This window comes from Chelmon rostratus, chromosome 17 (genome assembly GCF_017976325.1).
Source record: "Chelmon rostratus isolate fCheRos1 chromosome 17, fCheRos1.pri, whole genome shotgun sequence".
In the NCBI taxonomy this organism is placed as follows: domain Eukaryota; kingdom Metazoa; phylum Chordata; class Actinopteri; order Chaetodontiformes; family Chaetodontidae; genus Chelmon; species Chelmon rostratus.
The window spans coordinates 7,614,303-7,631,807 of NC_055674.1; the positions used below are offsets into that span (position 1 = coordinate 7,614,303).

At 41.7% G+C, this 17,505-nt stretch overlaps 1 protein-coding gene across 1 annotated transcript in view; it reads left to right on the plus strand.

The window, feature by feature from the left end:
- The window catches only part of baiap3 (BAI1 associated protein 3), a 30,682-nt gene extending 17,491 nt beyond the window's left edge, over positions 1-13,191 (plus strand). Inside the window, exons 8-36 of the mRNA XM_041957018.1 lie at positions 13-72; positions 1,540-1,606; positions 1,761-1,974; positions 2,191-2,235; positions 2,853-2,930; positions 3,659-3,764; positions 3,935-4,042; positions 4,131-4,223; positions 4,740-4,843; positions 4,934-5,051; positions 5,224-5,348; positions 6,475-6,565; positions 6,843-6,899; positions 7,018-7,115; positions 7,241-7,292; positions 7,425-7,576; positions 7,705-7,828; positions 8,680-8,820; positions 8,985-9,080; positions 9,353-9,568; positions 10,213-10,281; positions 10,381-10,460; positions 11,274-11,382; positions 11,855-11,926; positions 12,031-12,114; positions 12,286-12,406; positions 12,488-12,611; positions 12,691-12,896; positions 13,088-13,191. Of these exons, the coding sequence (XP_041812952.1) occupies positions 13-72; positions 1,540-1,606; positions 1,761-1,974; positions 2,191-2,235; positions 2,853-2,930; positions 3,659-3,764; positions 3,935-4,042; positions 4,131-4,223; positions 4,740-4,843; positions 4,934-5,051; positions 5,224-5,348; positions 6,475-6,565; positions 6,843-6,899; positions 7,018-7,115; positions 7,241-7,292; positions 7,425-7,576; positions 7,705-7,828; positions 8,680-8,820; positions 8,985-9,080; positions 9,353-9,568; positions 10,213-10,281; positions 10,381-10,460; positions 11,274-11,382; positions 11,855-11,926; positions 12,031-12,114; positions 12,286-12,406; positions 12,488-12,611; positions 12,691-12,896; positions 13,088-13,191 (3,114 nt within the window). The remainder of the gene's footprint in view (positions 1-12; positions 73-1,539; positions 1,607-1,760; positions 1,975-2,190; positions 2,236-2,852; positions 2,931-3,658; positions 3,765-3,934; positions 4,043-4,130; positions 4,224-4,739; positions 4,844-4,933; positions 5,052-5,223; positions 5,349-6,474; positions 6,566-6,842; positions 6,900-7,017; positions 7,116-7,240; positions 7,293-7,424; positions 7,577-7,704; positions 7,829-8,679; positions 8,821-8,984; positions 9,081-9,352; positions 9,569-10,212; positions 10,282-10,380; positions 10,461-11,273; positions 11,383-11,854; positions 11,927-12,030; positions 12,115-12,285; positions 12,407-12,487; positions 12,612-12,690; positions 12,897-13,087) is intronic.
- Positions 13,192-17,505: the final 4,314 nt, after the last annotated feature.

Below are 17,505 nucleotides of genomic sequence, written 5' to 3' on the forward strand. Positions count from 1 at the left end.
TATCTCTCCAAGGTGTTTGATATGGGTGAAGAGGAACATGACATCATTCTCCAGAAAGTTCAAGAATCCAAGGTGAGTCACTCTGAGTCCATTCAAATGTTGTCGTACCAATATCCTTCAGATACAGTGCAATTTTATTTGCAAATTTAAGTACTTGCAGTGTAAATTAGTTTGTATTTTGTGTCCAGTAGATTTCACATAAATGCAAAACAAAACAAAACTGAACGAGCATGATGGCAGTATTTGTGCAGGTTTTTGTTACTTGAATTTCAGGATAGTGAAGTCTTAAAGCTTGTTTGAGCTGTGTAATCCAGCACAGTGAACATCAAGTCTGCACTAGTGTTTATTTATCTTCAGAATTGGAATTATAATGCACATTATGGACAGATCGAACAGTATGCATAGCATGACCCTGTAACAATAATATAACTTTTAACAGATCTTAAAGTAGACGTAGGAGTAGAGTCTCTTAATATATTGTCATGTTATGTAATACAGAAGTAAATTGAATTACAATTTGGCCTGGATCAATAGAAAAAGAAATTTCTAACAACAGCATGCTTTGCAAACATACACAATCTGTGACCCATGGTGAATGTGCTAAAACATGCAAAACATCTGGTACAGTCCTTTAAGTCATTATCTTCTAAAGTTAATGAGACACATAACAGAATGGAGTCTGCAGTGGTCACAAAGTGCAGATTTAGAGGCATCGCTAAATCCTCAGTTGTGCAGCCACAGGTGGTGTTTCGGTGCATTTACTGTTATTTTCTCATGCCCATAGTTTGAAGTGTGAAGTAGTAATAAGGTGAAAACATGGCCTGGAGAGTCACAGCTGGAGGGCACTGATGGAGAGTTGAGAGATGAAAGACCGGCAACTTGTGAAAGCCCCATTTTGGATGATTTCATGACTTCAACTTGACTGCCAGGGACCTTTCAGATATCTCTGTTAAAAGTCTAGTGTGTAGGATTTAGGGGATCTATTGGCAGACATGGAATGTAATATTCAGAGTTGTGTTTTTTCATTAGTCTATAATCACCTGAAAATAGGAATTGCTGTGATTTTGTTACCTTAGAAGGAGCCCTATATCTGCAGGGTCCTCTCCCATGGAGTCTGTGATGTTGCCCTCAATGTTTTTACAGTAGCCCAGAACGGACAAACCAAAGACTGGTTTTAGAGAGGGCCTTTCACGTGTTTAGCAGCCACTGTAGGTTCCACACACGTGAAGGGAGAGGAAAGAGGCTGGTACTCAATTGGTTGCAAACTGCAGCCTCGCCACTAGACTAAATCCTACACATTGGTCCTTTAGGAACTGTGAGCCCTGATGATAGACTGATAGAAATTCTGATATTTAAATATTGTATAGACTCCAGTCAGCTAATAGGGCCACTAACTACACAGCTAACTGAGCTAATGGCTGCTATTAGGCACAGCCTTAGATATCTACAGCAAAGAGTATACTGAGCAGCAGTTATTTTACCTTTAAAGAAAATACATTGTTAATGCATAATCTTAATTTATTTAAACTTTTTTCACAGAGAGCCAGTTTTTCCTTGAGAGTTTCTGTCATGAAAGCAAAGAATCTGATGGCCAAGGATGCAAATGGTGAGACATCTCAAGCATTAAATAACCTTTTTCTATTAGAAAACAAAAAAAGTTCAGTGAAATATGAATTGCACAGCAACTGTCGGCCAGCATCAACAGTAACAATTTCCCTTGTGCGATAACCTTTTCTTCATGTCACCCTGTGGCCCGCCAGGGTACAGCGACCCCTACTGCATGCTGGGCATCCTGGTGGGCCAGAGCCCGCGGGATGTGGAGGAGAAGAAGGAGAGGAAGTTCAGCTTCAGGAAGAGGAAAGAGAAGCTGGAGAAACGCTCCAGCACCAAGGAGGTGCTACCTGCCAGGTGTATCCAGGTGACCGAGGTCAAACCGGAGACTCTCAACCCTGTGTGGGACGAGCACTTTGTGTTGTGAGTACAGCAGCTCGACCTTCATCACCGTACTGGACATGATGATATGTGTGACGTGCAGAATTCACAGTTTCATGTGTTTCACGCTAACGGCCGAAGCTGTTAGTTATGTGACCAGTGCAGCACATTGTCATCTCTTTGGAAGCGTTTAGTATTTGTGTCAGTATTTACTCTGAGAGGACAATTCAGTTAATGATTTTCCTGTTTGTTTCACAGTGAAATAGACGATGTCCACAACGACCTCTTACATCTTGACATATGGTGAGAATAATGAATTCCTTTCACGTCAGATGATTTTCATTATATTAAATTAGATTACATTAAATATGCTGTAATGTCAGATTTTTTTTCCCCTTGCATCTCAGATAACTAAAGAAATACTGAAAACACACAAAATAAATGTTTGTCTCGTGTTACAGTCCCTGCGCAAAAGAAACAAAACCAAATTAAATCAATCACTCTTTTTCCAAAATCTTAACAAACTGACAACTTTCAACATTTTCCTTTTTCTGCACACACTCTCTTTGTAATGACAGTTTTTGAAAGAAAATGGCTTGAGTTATATTCGATCTTTTTATCCATTGTGTCCTTCACTGTGAATATTGAGCCAAAGGTGAGTCATGGTCCATAACAGATCGATGGAGGAGCATTATTTAGTTGTTGGAGAAACTTTTTCCCCCCTCTGGTTAAAACTCTGTGACAAGCTGACTCTTGACTCCAGTACAAGTTGAGTGAGCTCAGCCAGCTGTAATTAAACTGTATTATGGCTCTTGACTGTAGATCTCCTTCAGTTCTCAGTTCAGGCAGTTATTGTGCAAACATGTTCTTGCAGCAGATCACAGGTTGTGATAACCTCTGACTTATCCTCCTCTCTTCAGGGACCATGATGATGACGTGTCTGTTGCTGAGGCCTGCAAAAAGCTCAATGAAGTCAGTGGACTTCGTGGAATGGGAAGGTAGAAGGAACTGTGTTGTGCAATTTCCATGGATGTAATGAAACGTAATGATGCAGTGCTATTCTTTTCTTTGAAGGGCTGAAGTGCAACTGGATCACAAATGCTGATTTCTGATATGTTTTTTTTGTAGAAATAAAGTTCTTTTATCAGGTTAAAATCCTTAAAATTACATTCTTCTCCCTCATTAAAAGAATCCTGAATCTATGATTATGCAAATATATGCCGTTTTAAAAGTTTAACTACTCCACAGGAGATGCTGAGAAAGCCTTCTAGCATCCAACTCTGCACATGCATAATTCTGCTCAGTGGAGCTCAAACATTCAATTGTAGGAACAAGAAGGAAAAACGTATTTTTGACTTTAAAGAAAGACTGACATACAGGAAAGACCAGTGCCAATAAAGCTGTGCACACACAGAACGTTCAGAGAGTTCAGCCGCGGCCACGGATAGACTAATATATAGCAGACATGTTTAATGAAAACCTGGAGATGTCAGTCATAACCAAGGGACAAAAGGATCACAGTCCTGAGGTGGGAAATGTGCAATTTCCATTTGAAGAAAAATCTGAGTAATAGCCAACTTTCATTAGGAAAGAGATTGATGCTCTAATTAAAAATCACAGTGGATAAAAGCATCAGCCAAACGTCTAAAAATGAAAGCTGACTGTAGGTTTTATTACATGAATGCAACCTGTGACAAACACTCCCTTTTCCTTGCACTCTTGTCAGGTATTTTAAGCAGATAGCAAAGTCAGTGCGTGCCAATGGATCCGCTTCATCGGGCTCGGAGGAGAACGCCGATGACTTCCTCGGATGCATCAACATCCCTTTGAACGTGAGTCTTCAAAGTGTAAAAGTTCAAATCAATGTCTCACGAGTCAGAGGCATCGAGCCGCTCTGACAAATCAAAGACGACCGCGAAGAGGTTCCCCCGAAGGATACAATGTGAAGGATTTCCCCAGAAGAACGTCAGCACCGTTAATCTGGCTGATTTCCTTCTTGCAGGAGATCCCAGTTATGGGCTATGACACCTGGTTTAAACTGGAGCCTCGATCCAGCACATCTAAAGTTCAGGGAGAATGTCACCTGATACTGAAGCCCTTCACCAGCCAGGTCTGTGCAGTATAACAGTAATTCAGTGCACAGAATACTGCTCTAATTGCCTGTGTGAGATATTAAATACTCTTTTGTTTTCTTTCAGAGAGACACGGCTTTGTCTAAGAAAGACTCAAACATCTCTATTCACAAGAAACTGCTCAGTCAGATTGTGGAATATGAGCACGCTCATGTTAAGGTGAGTTTCTTCCAGATATTAAAACTGCCTTTACAGGAAAGTGATTTTGAGCTTCCCCAGTAAAGGCACAGAGCTTTAATGATGGCCTGAGTTGATTAGTTGCCTGTCCTGTCAGTTGAGACAAACCACCAACAACATGGCCTCTAGGGGCCACTAAGTGGGATTTAAAGTGATTATGCCTTGTTCTCACTGCAGGGAAATTAATTTTGTGTATGTATGAGAATTGGAGTTGAATTATTCCAGTGTTAAAATAGTAAATTGCAGGATAGATGTTGGAACAGCACTTCACAAGGCCTCATTCGCACCAGTGTCTGCAGAGGCGGTTGATGCACAAAGTCTACTTTGTGTTGCAGTCACAGTTGCTGCACTCTGGATATGACTTAAGTGACAGAAGAGTTTTTTAGCAGCCATGTGGATGAACTCTGGTTTTAAAATTTTGTTGAGTACACACAGGTTCTTCTTACACTTGTATGTATGATTGAAATGAAATGTTAATCTACCACATGTTAATTGTAGAGAGAGCCCTACAACTGGAACGGGCAGGTTTGCCCTCCAGCATGGACTATACTGACTCACCATGCTGTGCAAACTGATCTCTCACCTCTCCAACAGGCCATTATGTGAGTATTAATGGAGGAATAAAATTGATCAAATCAAACGTGAAAGCTTTAGCACCAGGTAAAAGGTGCGTGTTTTGTTTTTTGACACAGTCGCTGGCAGTGCTACAGCAGCCACCATCGGACCCAGAGGGTGTGCTACTCCCTGCTGCTGCGCCTCCTGAGGACCATCGATGCCGAGTGGGACCCTGCCGCTGTGAGGGGCGACCTGGTAGGTTCTTCGCCATCAGCCTCTCAGTAGGACAAAAACCTTTCATCATCTGGAAACAGTCACCTCATTAGCTCAGCTCTTCACTGACATTCATCAAGGTTTTTGGTTCAGCCAAAAATGTCTCACAGCCAGTGTACTTGAAGCTATAACTGCAGGCCCTTCCTGTGTCCAGGAGAGGCAGCTGTCAGACAGCTTCAGGCTGTACACAGAGCACTGCCTGTGTCTGATGAAGAACATGCGTCAGGTTTTCCCCTGCACCAGTGCCGCTGCCATTACACGCTACGAGCTCATGCTGAGGTAAAGTCACACTGCCATCACATCACGTCACGCACTCACCTGTAGTCTGAGGAAGCAGTGTTGGGCCCCTAACTCAAACAGAAATATCTTAATCATTGCTCATCACTCATTTCAAACTTAAGTACTAAACATTTGTTCCTGACCACAAATACTGTTGAATAAAACCTGAAAAATGGCTCTCATTTGTGCCAACATATTGTGGTTGTAAGCAACAACTCACATCTATTTCCCTTATGTAACATGCATTATTGCCGATATGATATTATGCTTCCATTCCACCAGTACAATCAGTGACCAGATCCTATCACACACACAGGTAAGAGGGCTATACAGTGATGGAAACCTGAAAGGATTACGCTTTCAGGGCATGAATGAACGTTGAAGAGCATATATGTAGATATAGATTTAAATATTGCTCGTGGACATGTGGAACTTTTAGCTCGAAGAAATCATAAGCATTCATCCTTTGGAGCACATGAATAGTGAGTGTCATGGAAATCCAGGCAGTCATTTTTAGAAACATTGTCATCAACCAGGAAATCACGAGAAACAATCCATGGAAGACCGTGGATGTCTGCACTAACGTTGATGACAGTTTGGTCTGTATTGCAGAGATGTTCTGCTGTGACCCAAGTCTTGGACAGACTGCCTAAAATTACCATCTTGTGGTCTTCGAGCTTCAAGTAACCGTTGCACAAAAAAAAGTTAGAGCAGGGAATTGCACGAAATTCTCTCCCACTTAAATGTCAGCCAGTAAAAACAGCTAATTATTGAAGTTCATGTTGCTTTGCACTAATTTGGAAGACTGTTTTTTTTAGAAGGTTCCCCAGTAAGAAGTCCAGATGATCAGCACCTCAAGGGAGATCTTTTCCACACCTCTCAGAAACACACACACACAGAGGCACACACACACAGTGTGACTCACCTAATAGTTGAAGTTCCTGCCGTGATAATGCAGGATCCTGCCTACAGTTAGAGTGGAAGGAATTTAGTGAGATTGTAGCTTTTGTGCTTATTCGATTTGAAGAACAGCATGTTTGTGTATGATGTGGAACCAGCATTTATGCGACCTGACAGCAGTCTTGTGTTGTAATTCCTTGTAATTTTCCCTGTCTGTGTATGCCAGGGGGATTGGCTACATGCAAAACATGCGGGCATTTAAGACTGTGTGTCCTCTTCGAAATGAACTGCATTTGGACATCACCACTGCTGTCAAGGTAACAATGAAAGAGTGTGTTACCACTAGAGGTGCACACAGGGCTGACATGCTGCAGGTGTCTGCCAGCTACAGAGTGATGTGCTGGATAGCTGTTGGTGTTATTGTTGGTATAAAAGCTAGAAAGTATCAAGAGAAGCTCAGAAATCAACATTTTATGGAGCAGCAAATGTATTCACAGTATATATGTATATATATTAGTGAGAAAAACTGAAAGTAAACAATATCAGATATTTAATTCAGTCATTTATTCTGTTAATTTGTTTAATTTTTAACAGAAAGGAAGTGCGGAGTGGTACGAGAGCTTAATTGCACGATATAAACCAGAGGACGGGGTAAGTATACACTGGTTAATACAAGTCCTAATAAGAGAAGTCGTCACGTGTGAATTTCACAGACTGAGGCTTGAAAACTGATAAGCAGGATGTTGTCCACTGTGTACTGACAATGCAGACTCTGGAGGAGCAGCTGAAGAAGCTGGTTCAGGTGGTTGATGGCGTGTGTGCAGACGTGCAGAGAGCCCAGAACATCTACAACAAGCTCTTCTACAGGTGAATGTCCGTGCTCTGCAGCTCAGCAGCACAGAAGAAATGTTGCGCTGCCTGGCACAGAAACACTGATTCACATCAGTTTATTGTTGCACTGATGCCACGTCATCTTTTGTTTGATCTCTCAGCGCAGTGAAAGTGGATTTCTTCAGCATATCATACAGGCAGTTGGAGAAACAGGTACATCGTCATTGAAAATGATGCGAAAAGTCATTGTTAACTTGTCTTATTAAGTCTTTTTCAATGTTAGAGTAGGCCTGTTGTTGTTGCCGACTTTGACACAGGCGCTTGAACAGCTCTTTCATCCTTCAGGTTGCTGATGATGTAAATGTGGCGATGGAGCGGGTTTGTGGGACTCTGGAGCAGGAGAGCTCCAGACTGACTCAGACAATGGGGGAGACCATCTTCGAGCTCTTTATGTCCTTGAAAATCCTCAAAGGCTTTCGAGAGTTTCTTCCACTCAAGTTGGTTATCAGTTCGACTCTAATGACTATTCACATGGTAGCGTTGTTTGAAATGTCAGCGAGGAGATGAGATCAACGTTTTCTTCAGCTTTGAATTTATTAAAACGACTTGCGTTCTTCTCCAACAGGGATGCTAAAATGTTGGCCCTGACAGGCTTTCATAACTGGTTCAAGTCCTCGATTCATAAGTGGCTGCAGATCGTTCACGACAGATCCTGTGACAGAATTCGCAAAGCCGTGGAAACAGACAAGGTGAGAGGCTTCTGCCTTCGAAATGACGTAAATGATACAGTGAAAATAGCATAAGTTGGTCTGTAAGATATGAGCTTGACTGCATTCAGGTTATTAGATCATCTGTGTGAACTTCTAATAAAGTATCCAGTAATTTTTTGTAGGAATAATTTTAAATATTTTATAAAATGCCACTCTGGGCTTTTAGGTGTTTGTAAAGTGAGTTGTAAAGAATTTGTTAACTTTTGTAAGCCATCCGTTAACTGTAATGAATAGAATAAAGTTATTAACTGATAGTAAATGCTTTCTAACAAATTCGCTGCATGTTATAAAGAATTTATTAACAGTTTATACACATCATCATCCACAGGCAGGTTAATGCTCTTACTGTAAATGTGATGAAAACCACGCCATGTTTCTACAGTAGCCCAGAAAGTTCAAACCCCAGCTGGCTTTAGATAGGGTCTTTTGCATTTTTACCAGCCACCGTATGGGAGGGTGAGGCGAGGGGTTGGGTGATTGGAAAAGTGCTATATAAATGTGAGCGGTATTCAGATGGTTGCAATCTGCATCGTCACTGCTTGATGTCACTAAATCCTACACAGTGGTCCTTTAACTCTGTATATCAATTATGGATGTTTTATAGAAGGAGTTGTTGAAAAATACATTAATAAGCACTCAGAAAATGGTTTTATAGCTGCATAAAACTATGTTATAGTGGGTTATTGTGTGTTAAAAAATGTTTATTAACTGTTTAGATAAACCATATAAATGCTATATAAGGGTAAGTAGTACTTAAGAAAAGCAAATAAATGATACAGTCCTGAAAAACATGTTCCCTGATTCATTCACACGCTGTGCACTGTGAGCAGCTCGAGCCTGTGCAGCAGGCCAAACACAGCTCCTCAGCAGTGGAAGTGACAGCGTGCTTCAGTCAGGTACGCGAGATCTGGCTCCAGCTGGCCTGGCCAGACTCTGCGGGGGCCTTCATCTTCATCACCCGTCTGACCGATGTGAGTGCCAGTGTTGCCACACTCACATGTATGCACATCCGGCACTCATACAAACATGAGCTCGCATACATGCGCGCCGGAAAATATTTTTAACAGCGTCGGAGGCAAAATTTAAAAGGAAATGCAGAATTTCACTATTAAGACTGATATTTTATCCGTCACAGAATTTCTGCAGCGAGGCGGTGTGCTATTCAGAGATGATAACTCGCAAGATTGAGAGGAACCAGCTGGGCCGAGACCACAAGAGCTTCACAGTGCAGGTAACGCCTGTAGCAAGGCAGAACTGAGGGAGGGCACACAATTACGTGGGCAGTAAATGTCAGCAAGTGTTCTTTCTGGCAACACAAAGGGCTCAGCAGGAGATCAGATATGTTTACACTCAAAAAAAAAAGCAGTTGCCTGTTGTTGTTGTGAGTCATTTACATTCACACCTCGTCCTTCCACTTCTCTGTAGCCCTGCTTCTTTTCCTTCTTTGTTTCTCCACCTCCACCCTCTGTTTCTCCTCTTTTGCTCCTCCTCGCTTTCTGCTAGCTCTGCATCGCCCTCAACAACACAGAGCATGTGCGCATTTTCCTGGGTCACCTGCCCCGCGACCTGGACTGGCAAGGCGTGGAGCGGGCCATGGAGGAGTCCTGCGGGGTGGAGGGGAAGGAGCAGGTTTACAAGGCTCTCAACGGGCAGCTGTTTAACATGGACCTGGACCTGCAGAGAGAGGCCAAACGTCTCATCGCACTGCTCACAGACAAGGTACCGCACACAGATCATGAATACCTGCAGATCGACTACACTTGAGACATGATACACATAGTATAAACGACAATTTGTCCCTGTCACTGTTGGTCATTTTTATGCTTTCAAGTGAATGGACTAATCATGACAGGGTGAGGTTTCTACAGGCAGTGACTCTGAAATATATTCACATATGTGGATGTCCACCATTAAATCCAAGACTTTTTTTTTGAAGACTTCAATTTATAAAGATATGGGATTTTCAGAGGGCTTTTTACATGGGTCAAAAACATACTGCACCATTTGGTTAATGTAAACATTTTGAAAAATCGTGCTACTTTTTGCATCTTTATGCAAATGTGCATACGTACATATGCATCCACATGCACACATATGAGAGATTGGGGACAATAAGCCGTGATGTTAGAGGGACAGCTACAGCATCCAGGTTGCCGTAGTGGTGGAAGTTCAGCAACAATTAACTCTTGCAATGACTGCTTCTATAATTAACTCTTTTTGACCTATTCCTGAGTACGGAAAACCAGTTGTTCTCCTGTTGTACACAGTTGGCCTACAACGTCACGATTAGTGTCGGAGTAGAATTTTGCATGCACACAAAGTGGAGCTTTTTCTTTCCCTTCAGCCGTATTATTTCTGTCCAGATGCTGCCTGAGCTGCGGAGGTACATCCAGCACATCAGCCTGTCTCCAGACTCCATCAACAATGATGATGTAAGGCCTAAGTAGTGGCTTTCGACAACATTCATTCTTGTATTAGTGGTGTTTGCAGCCGCAGTACTTGTAATGTCTTTTAACATGGCATTCTTCCAGGCTGTGTCCCCTCTTATGAAGTACTTACAAGACACTATGGTCATCCTAACTGAAAACCTTGTAAAGGAGAATTTGACCAGGTAATTGCTTTTTCTTCCTCTCTTCTCACCATAATTATTACTTTTCATTCATTTTCTGTTTGACAAAAACAGTAAAAATGTATTTTAATTAACGGTGCCGCATCCTGCCCGATTGCTCATTTCCATCAGGTGTGCCTGTGCTGCGAATGATAAAAGTTTTAAGAAAACATTCAGCACAATTCACAACATAAGCTCACAACAGGCACATGTGGCATGTGTGATACAAGAATATTTAAAGCATATATAAGGCATATATAGAGCAAGTCTCACTGACAACAACATCAAAACCACCACGTGTAAGACGAGAAAACTGCATCATAATAATTTGGGGGGGTTTTTGACATTAAGATTGAAGCATGATTTGATGAGCCACCTTAAAAAAACAGTCTGTTGCTTATTTTTTGCATATACATAAAACACTGCGTCATCAGCATACATTTGACTTGTAAACCAGGATGAATGCCAGCACACCCGAAACTGACTTTTGTTTTACTTTTGTGAAACCCCGAACAGACAAGTTACATAACCAAACTCACTGTTTCCTTTTCTCTGAATATGATTGAATATGATCACTGACTTGATAGTACCAGATGAAAGCTGCAACAGTGCAGCAAATAAGATGCTGCGCTTGTACTGTGTATGCCAGAAAGCTTTGCAGTAATAATAATACTCCCCAGACGTGTTTTGTGTTACAACTTATTATTATCAAGCTATTATCTGTGAAAATGTGAATACATAGGCTAAGTGGGGGTACAGGGGTGTAATTGCAGGATCTGGTAAACACAAACGTGTGGGTGTCTCATTGTGTCGCAGAGTTCTCCAAAGCATGTGGGAGCTGCTCTTGCGGATGATCCTGGACGCGGTTGCAGAAAACAGGGGCGTTCAGGTGGAGTTCTACAACCGTTTCCAGTACACAGTGGAGGTTAGTGACTGATACATTTTGCTCATGTATCACTATTTCCAGTCTGGTTTGTCTACAAAGAAGAGCAGGCTCAAAAAGACGTGTCAAGATTATCATCCCAACTGTTCCCATCAGCCTTTAATTAGCTCTGCATGCATGCTGTTGTGCAATCATTAGCATATATTAGATATTTATGTAGTCACTAGATAACAGTTTGGTGGCGAAATTAGTTGCCTCATGAATGACAATATGGGAGCTACTGTATATTCTAATGCCAATTTAACCAGCTCGCAGGGGATGTGACAGATTTGCATGAAAAGTCATGGCACGGCACACGAGTGGGCTGAGTTTGGCAGGCAGACATCCTGTTTGCCTGCCAGAGGTTTCACGCTGTTTGTGTGAAAAACATGTCTCTACTATGCCGAGACTTGATTCTATCAAAATTAGAGGGATGAATGTGAGCATTTCCTTTTTTTTTATTTGAATGCTATAGACCCTGCTGCAGTTCTTTCATGCTAAGGGAGAGGGTCTTTCCCTGGAAGACATGAAGAGTGGAGACTACAAGGTAGGACTTCCTCATCTTCATTTTTTTTTTTAAAGATGTACATCCTCCTACCTAAGGTGTCATTCAGCTTTTTTCCCTTTCTGACCGTGCTCATGCTGCTTCAGGTCCTGGATGAGGAGCTCAGGCTGAATAAATGTTCCTCCTTTGAGCTGATTGAACAGTACTATCTGGAGAAGATTTCCCACCAGGTGTGTTTCAACTTACCAGGCTGACGATTTCATTTAGCCCTAAAGTGGACAGACATGTATCGATTGAGGTATCGAGTTTTACCTCGGCTGATGCCACGTGTAGAAGGACATGTGTTCTTTCCAGTGTTACTGCACCCTCGCAGTGATACAAAACTGTGTTTAATGTTTCAGAAAACACTCAAACATACCCGTTACGGCCGGATCAGTGTGAAGTGCTACTATGATGCTCCAGAGCAGAGACTGACGGTGGAGATTCTGCACGCTGCAGACATCATTGCGCTGGATGCCAACGGTAAAATGTTGCCAGTCAGGATGAGATACAGGTTGTTGGTTGAAAGATGCGTTTTCACTCACTTTTCTGGGTCCTCCTCAGGTCTGAGCGACCCCTTTGTCATAGTGGAGGTCTGTCCTCACCACCTGTTCCCTCTGGCCAAGAGTCAGCGCACACAAGTGAAACTGAAGACACTGCACCCAGTATTTGACGAACTCTTTTATTTGTGAGTACTGTTTCCCTCGTTTCCTCCTCTTATTTGTGCATACCTTGAGGTTGATTTGTTTGCTTCCTGTGTCTTCCAGCCATGTCAGTCCTGAACAGTACAGACACAGGTTTGCCTGTTTGACCTTCACTGTGATGGACTATGACTGGCTTTCCACCAACGACTTTGCCGGTGAAGCAGTGGCTCCTCTCAGCGACTTCTGCTGGCCGGGGAGACCGAACGCCTCGCCAGCCGGCAAGAGCGTCCAGCCTGTCATTCTCCACCTGTCTCGCAGTAAACCCAGTGGTACATATAGCTCCAGGCTGTATCCAGTTTTTTTTTGTTTTACACAAACATAATATTGGCGTCTTGGGAGACCAGAGGGCGTAGGTCTGGGTTTCCAATTACTTGTCCAATGCAGCATGAAAAGCCATTCAATCAAGAGATATTTGTGTCAGGTGTAGGAACTGCTCTCATCTGTTTGCTCTCCCCTCCAGAGAAGCCAATCATGAGGATGCTGGACGCTCGCATCGGAGACAGGGAGGCTCAGGAGTTTGTCCGCAGGCTGAAGGAGATTGAGAAGTCAATGGAGGAGGAGTAAAAGCTGTCAGCGCTGCCTGTGTTGGTGTTTTCTGACCACGTCTTGCGACATGTGCTTTTGTACTGGTACGATGTTTACAATATTTGAAAATTTTCCAATGTTATTGTTTGTTCAGTAATTATACCAAAATGAAAAGAAAAAAAGAAGAAACAGTGAAGCTTAGCGCTGTTTTCTAACTGGGAGATGAACATCCTGTCACTGTGCAACCCTATGCTGTCTCACTTAAACTATATTTTAGAACTTAATGGATAGTTGATCCTAAATGTTACTAGTCTATATTTTTTGTAATGAGGTAATTGTTATCTTTGTTGTATAATCTTTGATATGATAGATTTAACATTTCAGAACTATTTTGTGGAAGTTGCTCACATATCCAATAGTATTCAGTCGAAGTCTAAAGTCTAAATCTATACCTCAGATATGCTCATTAGTTGGAGGAGGGGATTGGGGGGTGGGAGGGGAGTTTTACAGAGACTTTTCACATTCTCAATGGATATTGTGGAGATAGATTGCATGAAAAGCCTATTTAGGATGTGAAAGCTTGAACCCACGTTGATTTTCTTGATCATATAGTGGCGTACTAGAAAACAGCTGTGATTAAAAATGCCTGTCATGGAGGAAATGATAAAGACATAGCTTTGGGGAATTGCACTTTGTGAGGCTCGGTGTTTTAAGGCCATTCAGACAGATCAGCAGCAGCGAAGCAGCCGAACGCTCCCCCGAGGCGTACGCCACAGCTCGGGTTCATTCGACTTTTCAGATTGCTCTTTCACAAAGCTCGTGATGGGTCGTTAAAAAGGCAGAAAAGTCTTTTAGCTCAGTTTTTTCTTGCTGTGGGACACCAGTGAGTCAACATCTCTGCAGACATGCGTGTGACAGTTTATTAGAATTTAAAGTACGAACTCAGCACAATGACAGAAACAAATGCATATGTCATATGTAAAAGAGGAAATTGTGTTGAACAATCAAGAGGTTCGTTTAGAGGACTGACGAGGAAACGACTGACATTTGCACTGTTTATGTGTTGTCGACTTTAAAATTAATGAGCTGCTAATCCATATGTTAGCAACGGAAATGCTTGGCTGGGCACAGTGATTTCCTGGAGTCTCTGGTGGTTGCCTGGCCCCCTCATGGTGGTAACAAGACTCCAGGAAGATAATAGAGCAGATCACAGCGGATGATGGTATTAAAATATTCCATACTTTTTCAAAATGTCTGGGTTAGCCGCGGACTAGAAGTGACTGCTCCCAGCCAAGAAATAGTCCTGCACATAAGCCCCATAATAGCACAATGTTTTATTTTTGCTATGAACTATTCCTTGAAGGAGTTTCCAATCAGTATTAAAGTCATTACCGACAAGGTTACTCAGCATTTTAATGTTAGTTTCACCTAAATTACTATTTCAAGCATCAGTTTTGTCATTTTCAAAACAATTTTGTCAACTTTAACTGCCGTTAAAATACAGTCCAACTGAACACATTTTATATTTTTCCTTCATTTACAGAGCTCAAACTGAGGTTTAATTTGCAAAATAATTAATGACTTTTGTACCTTGCTGGAGCAGAGGCAATATTCAGAAGCATTTTTATCATGAAATGGTTATGGGGATACACCAGGAGACCCTGATGCCTGATAACTGAAAGGGGGAAAAATGACATCCCCAAAGATACCACAGTGTGTGGCACAGTGGTACCTTATGTCCAGATGGTAGAGCCTCAGAAGCACTTGCTAGGAGAAACCCAGCTAATTGCAGTTAATGAGCTCATGTAGCGTTCAGAAAGTTCTGGAAACAGCCATCAGACATGGCAAAGCTTTCGTTATCCTGACTTTAAATCGATGCAGGCTGGTCACAGTCCTTCTACAGAGACCAAAATTTGAGTGTGTGTTCCTGTGTGTGTGTGTGTGTGTGTCTGTCTGTGTAAAGAGAAAGGAAAAGCATAATGAACCTGTGCAGTGGCATAATTACACCGAAGGGGTAAGGCAGGGCCTCACTGCCTGCCGCAGCTCTCATTTACCTGATGGGCATAATTCAGCACCAGCTCTCGCCAGTCCTCCAAAGCTGGGTGTCTCGTCTTGGATCTGAACATGTTGCAGAACAAAAGAAGGATCAGACTACAACCTGGAATCCAACTATCATGTTTAAAAGACATAACATTGTTCTGCAATTGAAACAAAACAACTCAAAACAGCACAAATTCAGGTAACAGCTTAATATTGGAGTAGCCCAGATTTTACTCAGCAGTGGCGACTTAGCAAGATAATATTATCATAGCAAGTCTAGAGGCCCAGGTTCCTGGACAGGGTTTAAATAAAACCAGGATTCTGTTTAGATTTAGAAGAGTTCTAGATAGTTCTGGGCAAATGAGCTTAGTTTCACCCAGCTGCGGTCGTCATCTCGTGAGAGTGCACTCAGCCCTCACTAACGAGGTTAATATCAGTCACCTGTGTCGTCTTTGTCAGAGCTGCACTGAGGGTGCTCATGAAACCTGAAACTGGACGCAAAAATCCCATAATATGGTAGAATAGATAAGCATATAAAGCACTTCTGAGTCTTCATTGGAATAGTCTCCACTGACAATTAGTCTACCTTCCAGACTGGAGGTTGAATTTAGGCCTAAATCCTGGAGGAACTTTTGACCACACGTACATGGATCGTTTGCAAAATGAGAATTTTCTTCTGCATTTAGTCCTGCGTTTAGTTCTGTGTGAACCAGTGAACACACTGGTTCACACAGAACTCTGGTTTCTGTGTATCTGTATATGTGAACTGCAGCATGAGGGAAATGATCACCTCACCTGTACGTTTGCCTCTTGTTGCTTGATGTAATGAGCTCACCTCAGAAACAGCAACAATGGTGGGTTCTGGTTAGTGTACCTTCGGTTAGCACTGCTGGGCTGTGTGACAGACAGGTCTTAAATAACAGCAAATAAATAAAGAATTAGCTACTATTGTTTGTGGTTTAAAGTGACTACCACCAAAGAAATGTGGAAAATCCTTTAAAAAAAAAAAAAAAACAGATGGGGAAAATATCTGTTTTAAAAAATCCGTATCCGTGTGGTCAAGGCCTGAGGGTGCTCATGAAAGCATGAAATTGGTCACAAAAACCCTTTAACATAATGGAATCAAAACCATACAAACAGACAAAATGGAAGCATGTTAAGTATTTATGGGTCTTCGTTGGAATAGTCCAAAATCTTCATGCGTCTCCACTCACAATTAATCTTAACATTACATTTAACATTCCAAACTGCAGGTTTAATTTAAATCCACTTAGTCCTGGAAGATCTTTAATCTTCCTTCAGGAAATCGGTTCAGTTAATACAAGGCTGAGTTAAATGCAGCACTATTCTGAGCCATGTCTGAGAAAGCTATTTTGGGTTAATCTAGTAAAGAAATGTTTAAAAGGCCTCTTTAGGATATGATTTAGGCTTAATTCCTGTCTCTGTAACTGGCTCTTACTGTCACAAATGTAGCTTAAAGTTTACACTCGGTAAACATATAATAAGACGTGGCAGTTTTAGGCATTTGGGGAAATGTAGGCAAGGTACACTCCTTACCTGACAAAAAAAAAAAAAAACAAAAAACGGGTATCATGATGTTGCGTTTCCGTTTGCATGTTCAAAAAGATTTTTAAAAAGTAGATACAGATCAGGCCTCTAGGAGTTGCTAATGAGTGTTGCCAGTTTAAATGTTGCACTTTTATTGTGGCGGGACACATTAATGACAACAGGAACACAAAACAAACACTGAAAAACACTGTAGCAAGCACCGATAACTTAGCACCAAAATGTTCACACCGACAGCATTTTGATAGTGATGTGACTTAACAGTAGCTGCTTGTGCCGTGCTTTGTCGTTACCCTGTGGAGTTGTGAGGATGAAGCACGCAAAAACCATATCTATGCCTGGAGAGTGTGCTGCATTACAGGGATTGTTCAGGTGTTCAAGAGGACTGCCTTACTTAACCGGAGCGAGGAATCCTTTTAAGTCCATCTGAACAGCACTTGCCTTTATGTTTCATTTTTTGTTTTCACAATATCGCAGGCAGAATTTGTGTTTGTGTGAAATGAACTCTATCTGCCGCCATCTTTTTTTGTTGAATAGATATTGTCAGTTGGCATAAACAAAGACAGCTTCAGGATGATATATCAATAGTTAACGAGTAAAATGCTCCTAATTTTCAGTGCGACAGTTATATTTTCTCTGCATTATTTCAAAGCCAGGTATTCTGGCCAGATGTTTACATTAAAAAAATTCAACCTCGCTTTGAATCTTGACCATCATGTAGTCAAATAAAAAACAATATTATATAAT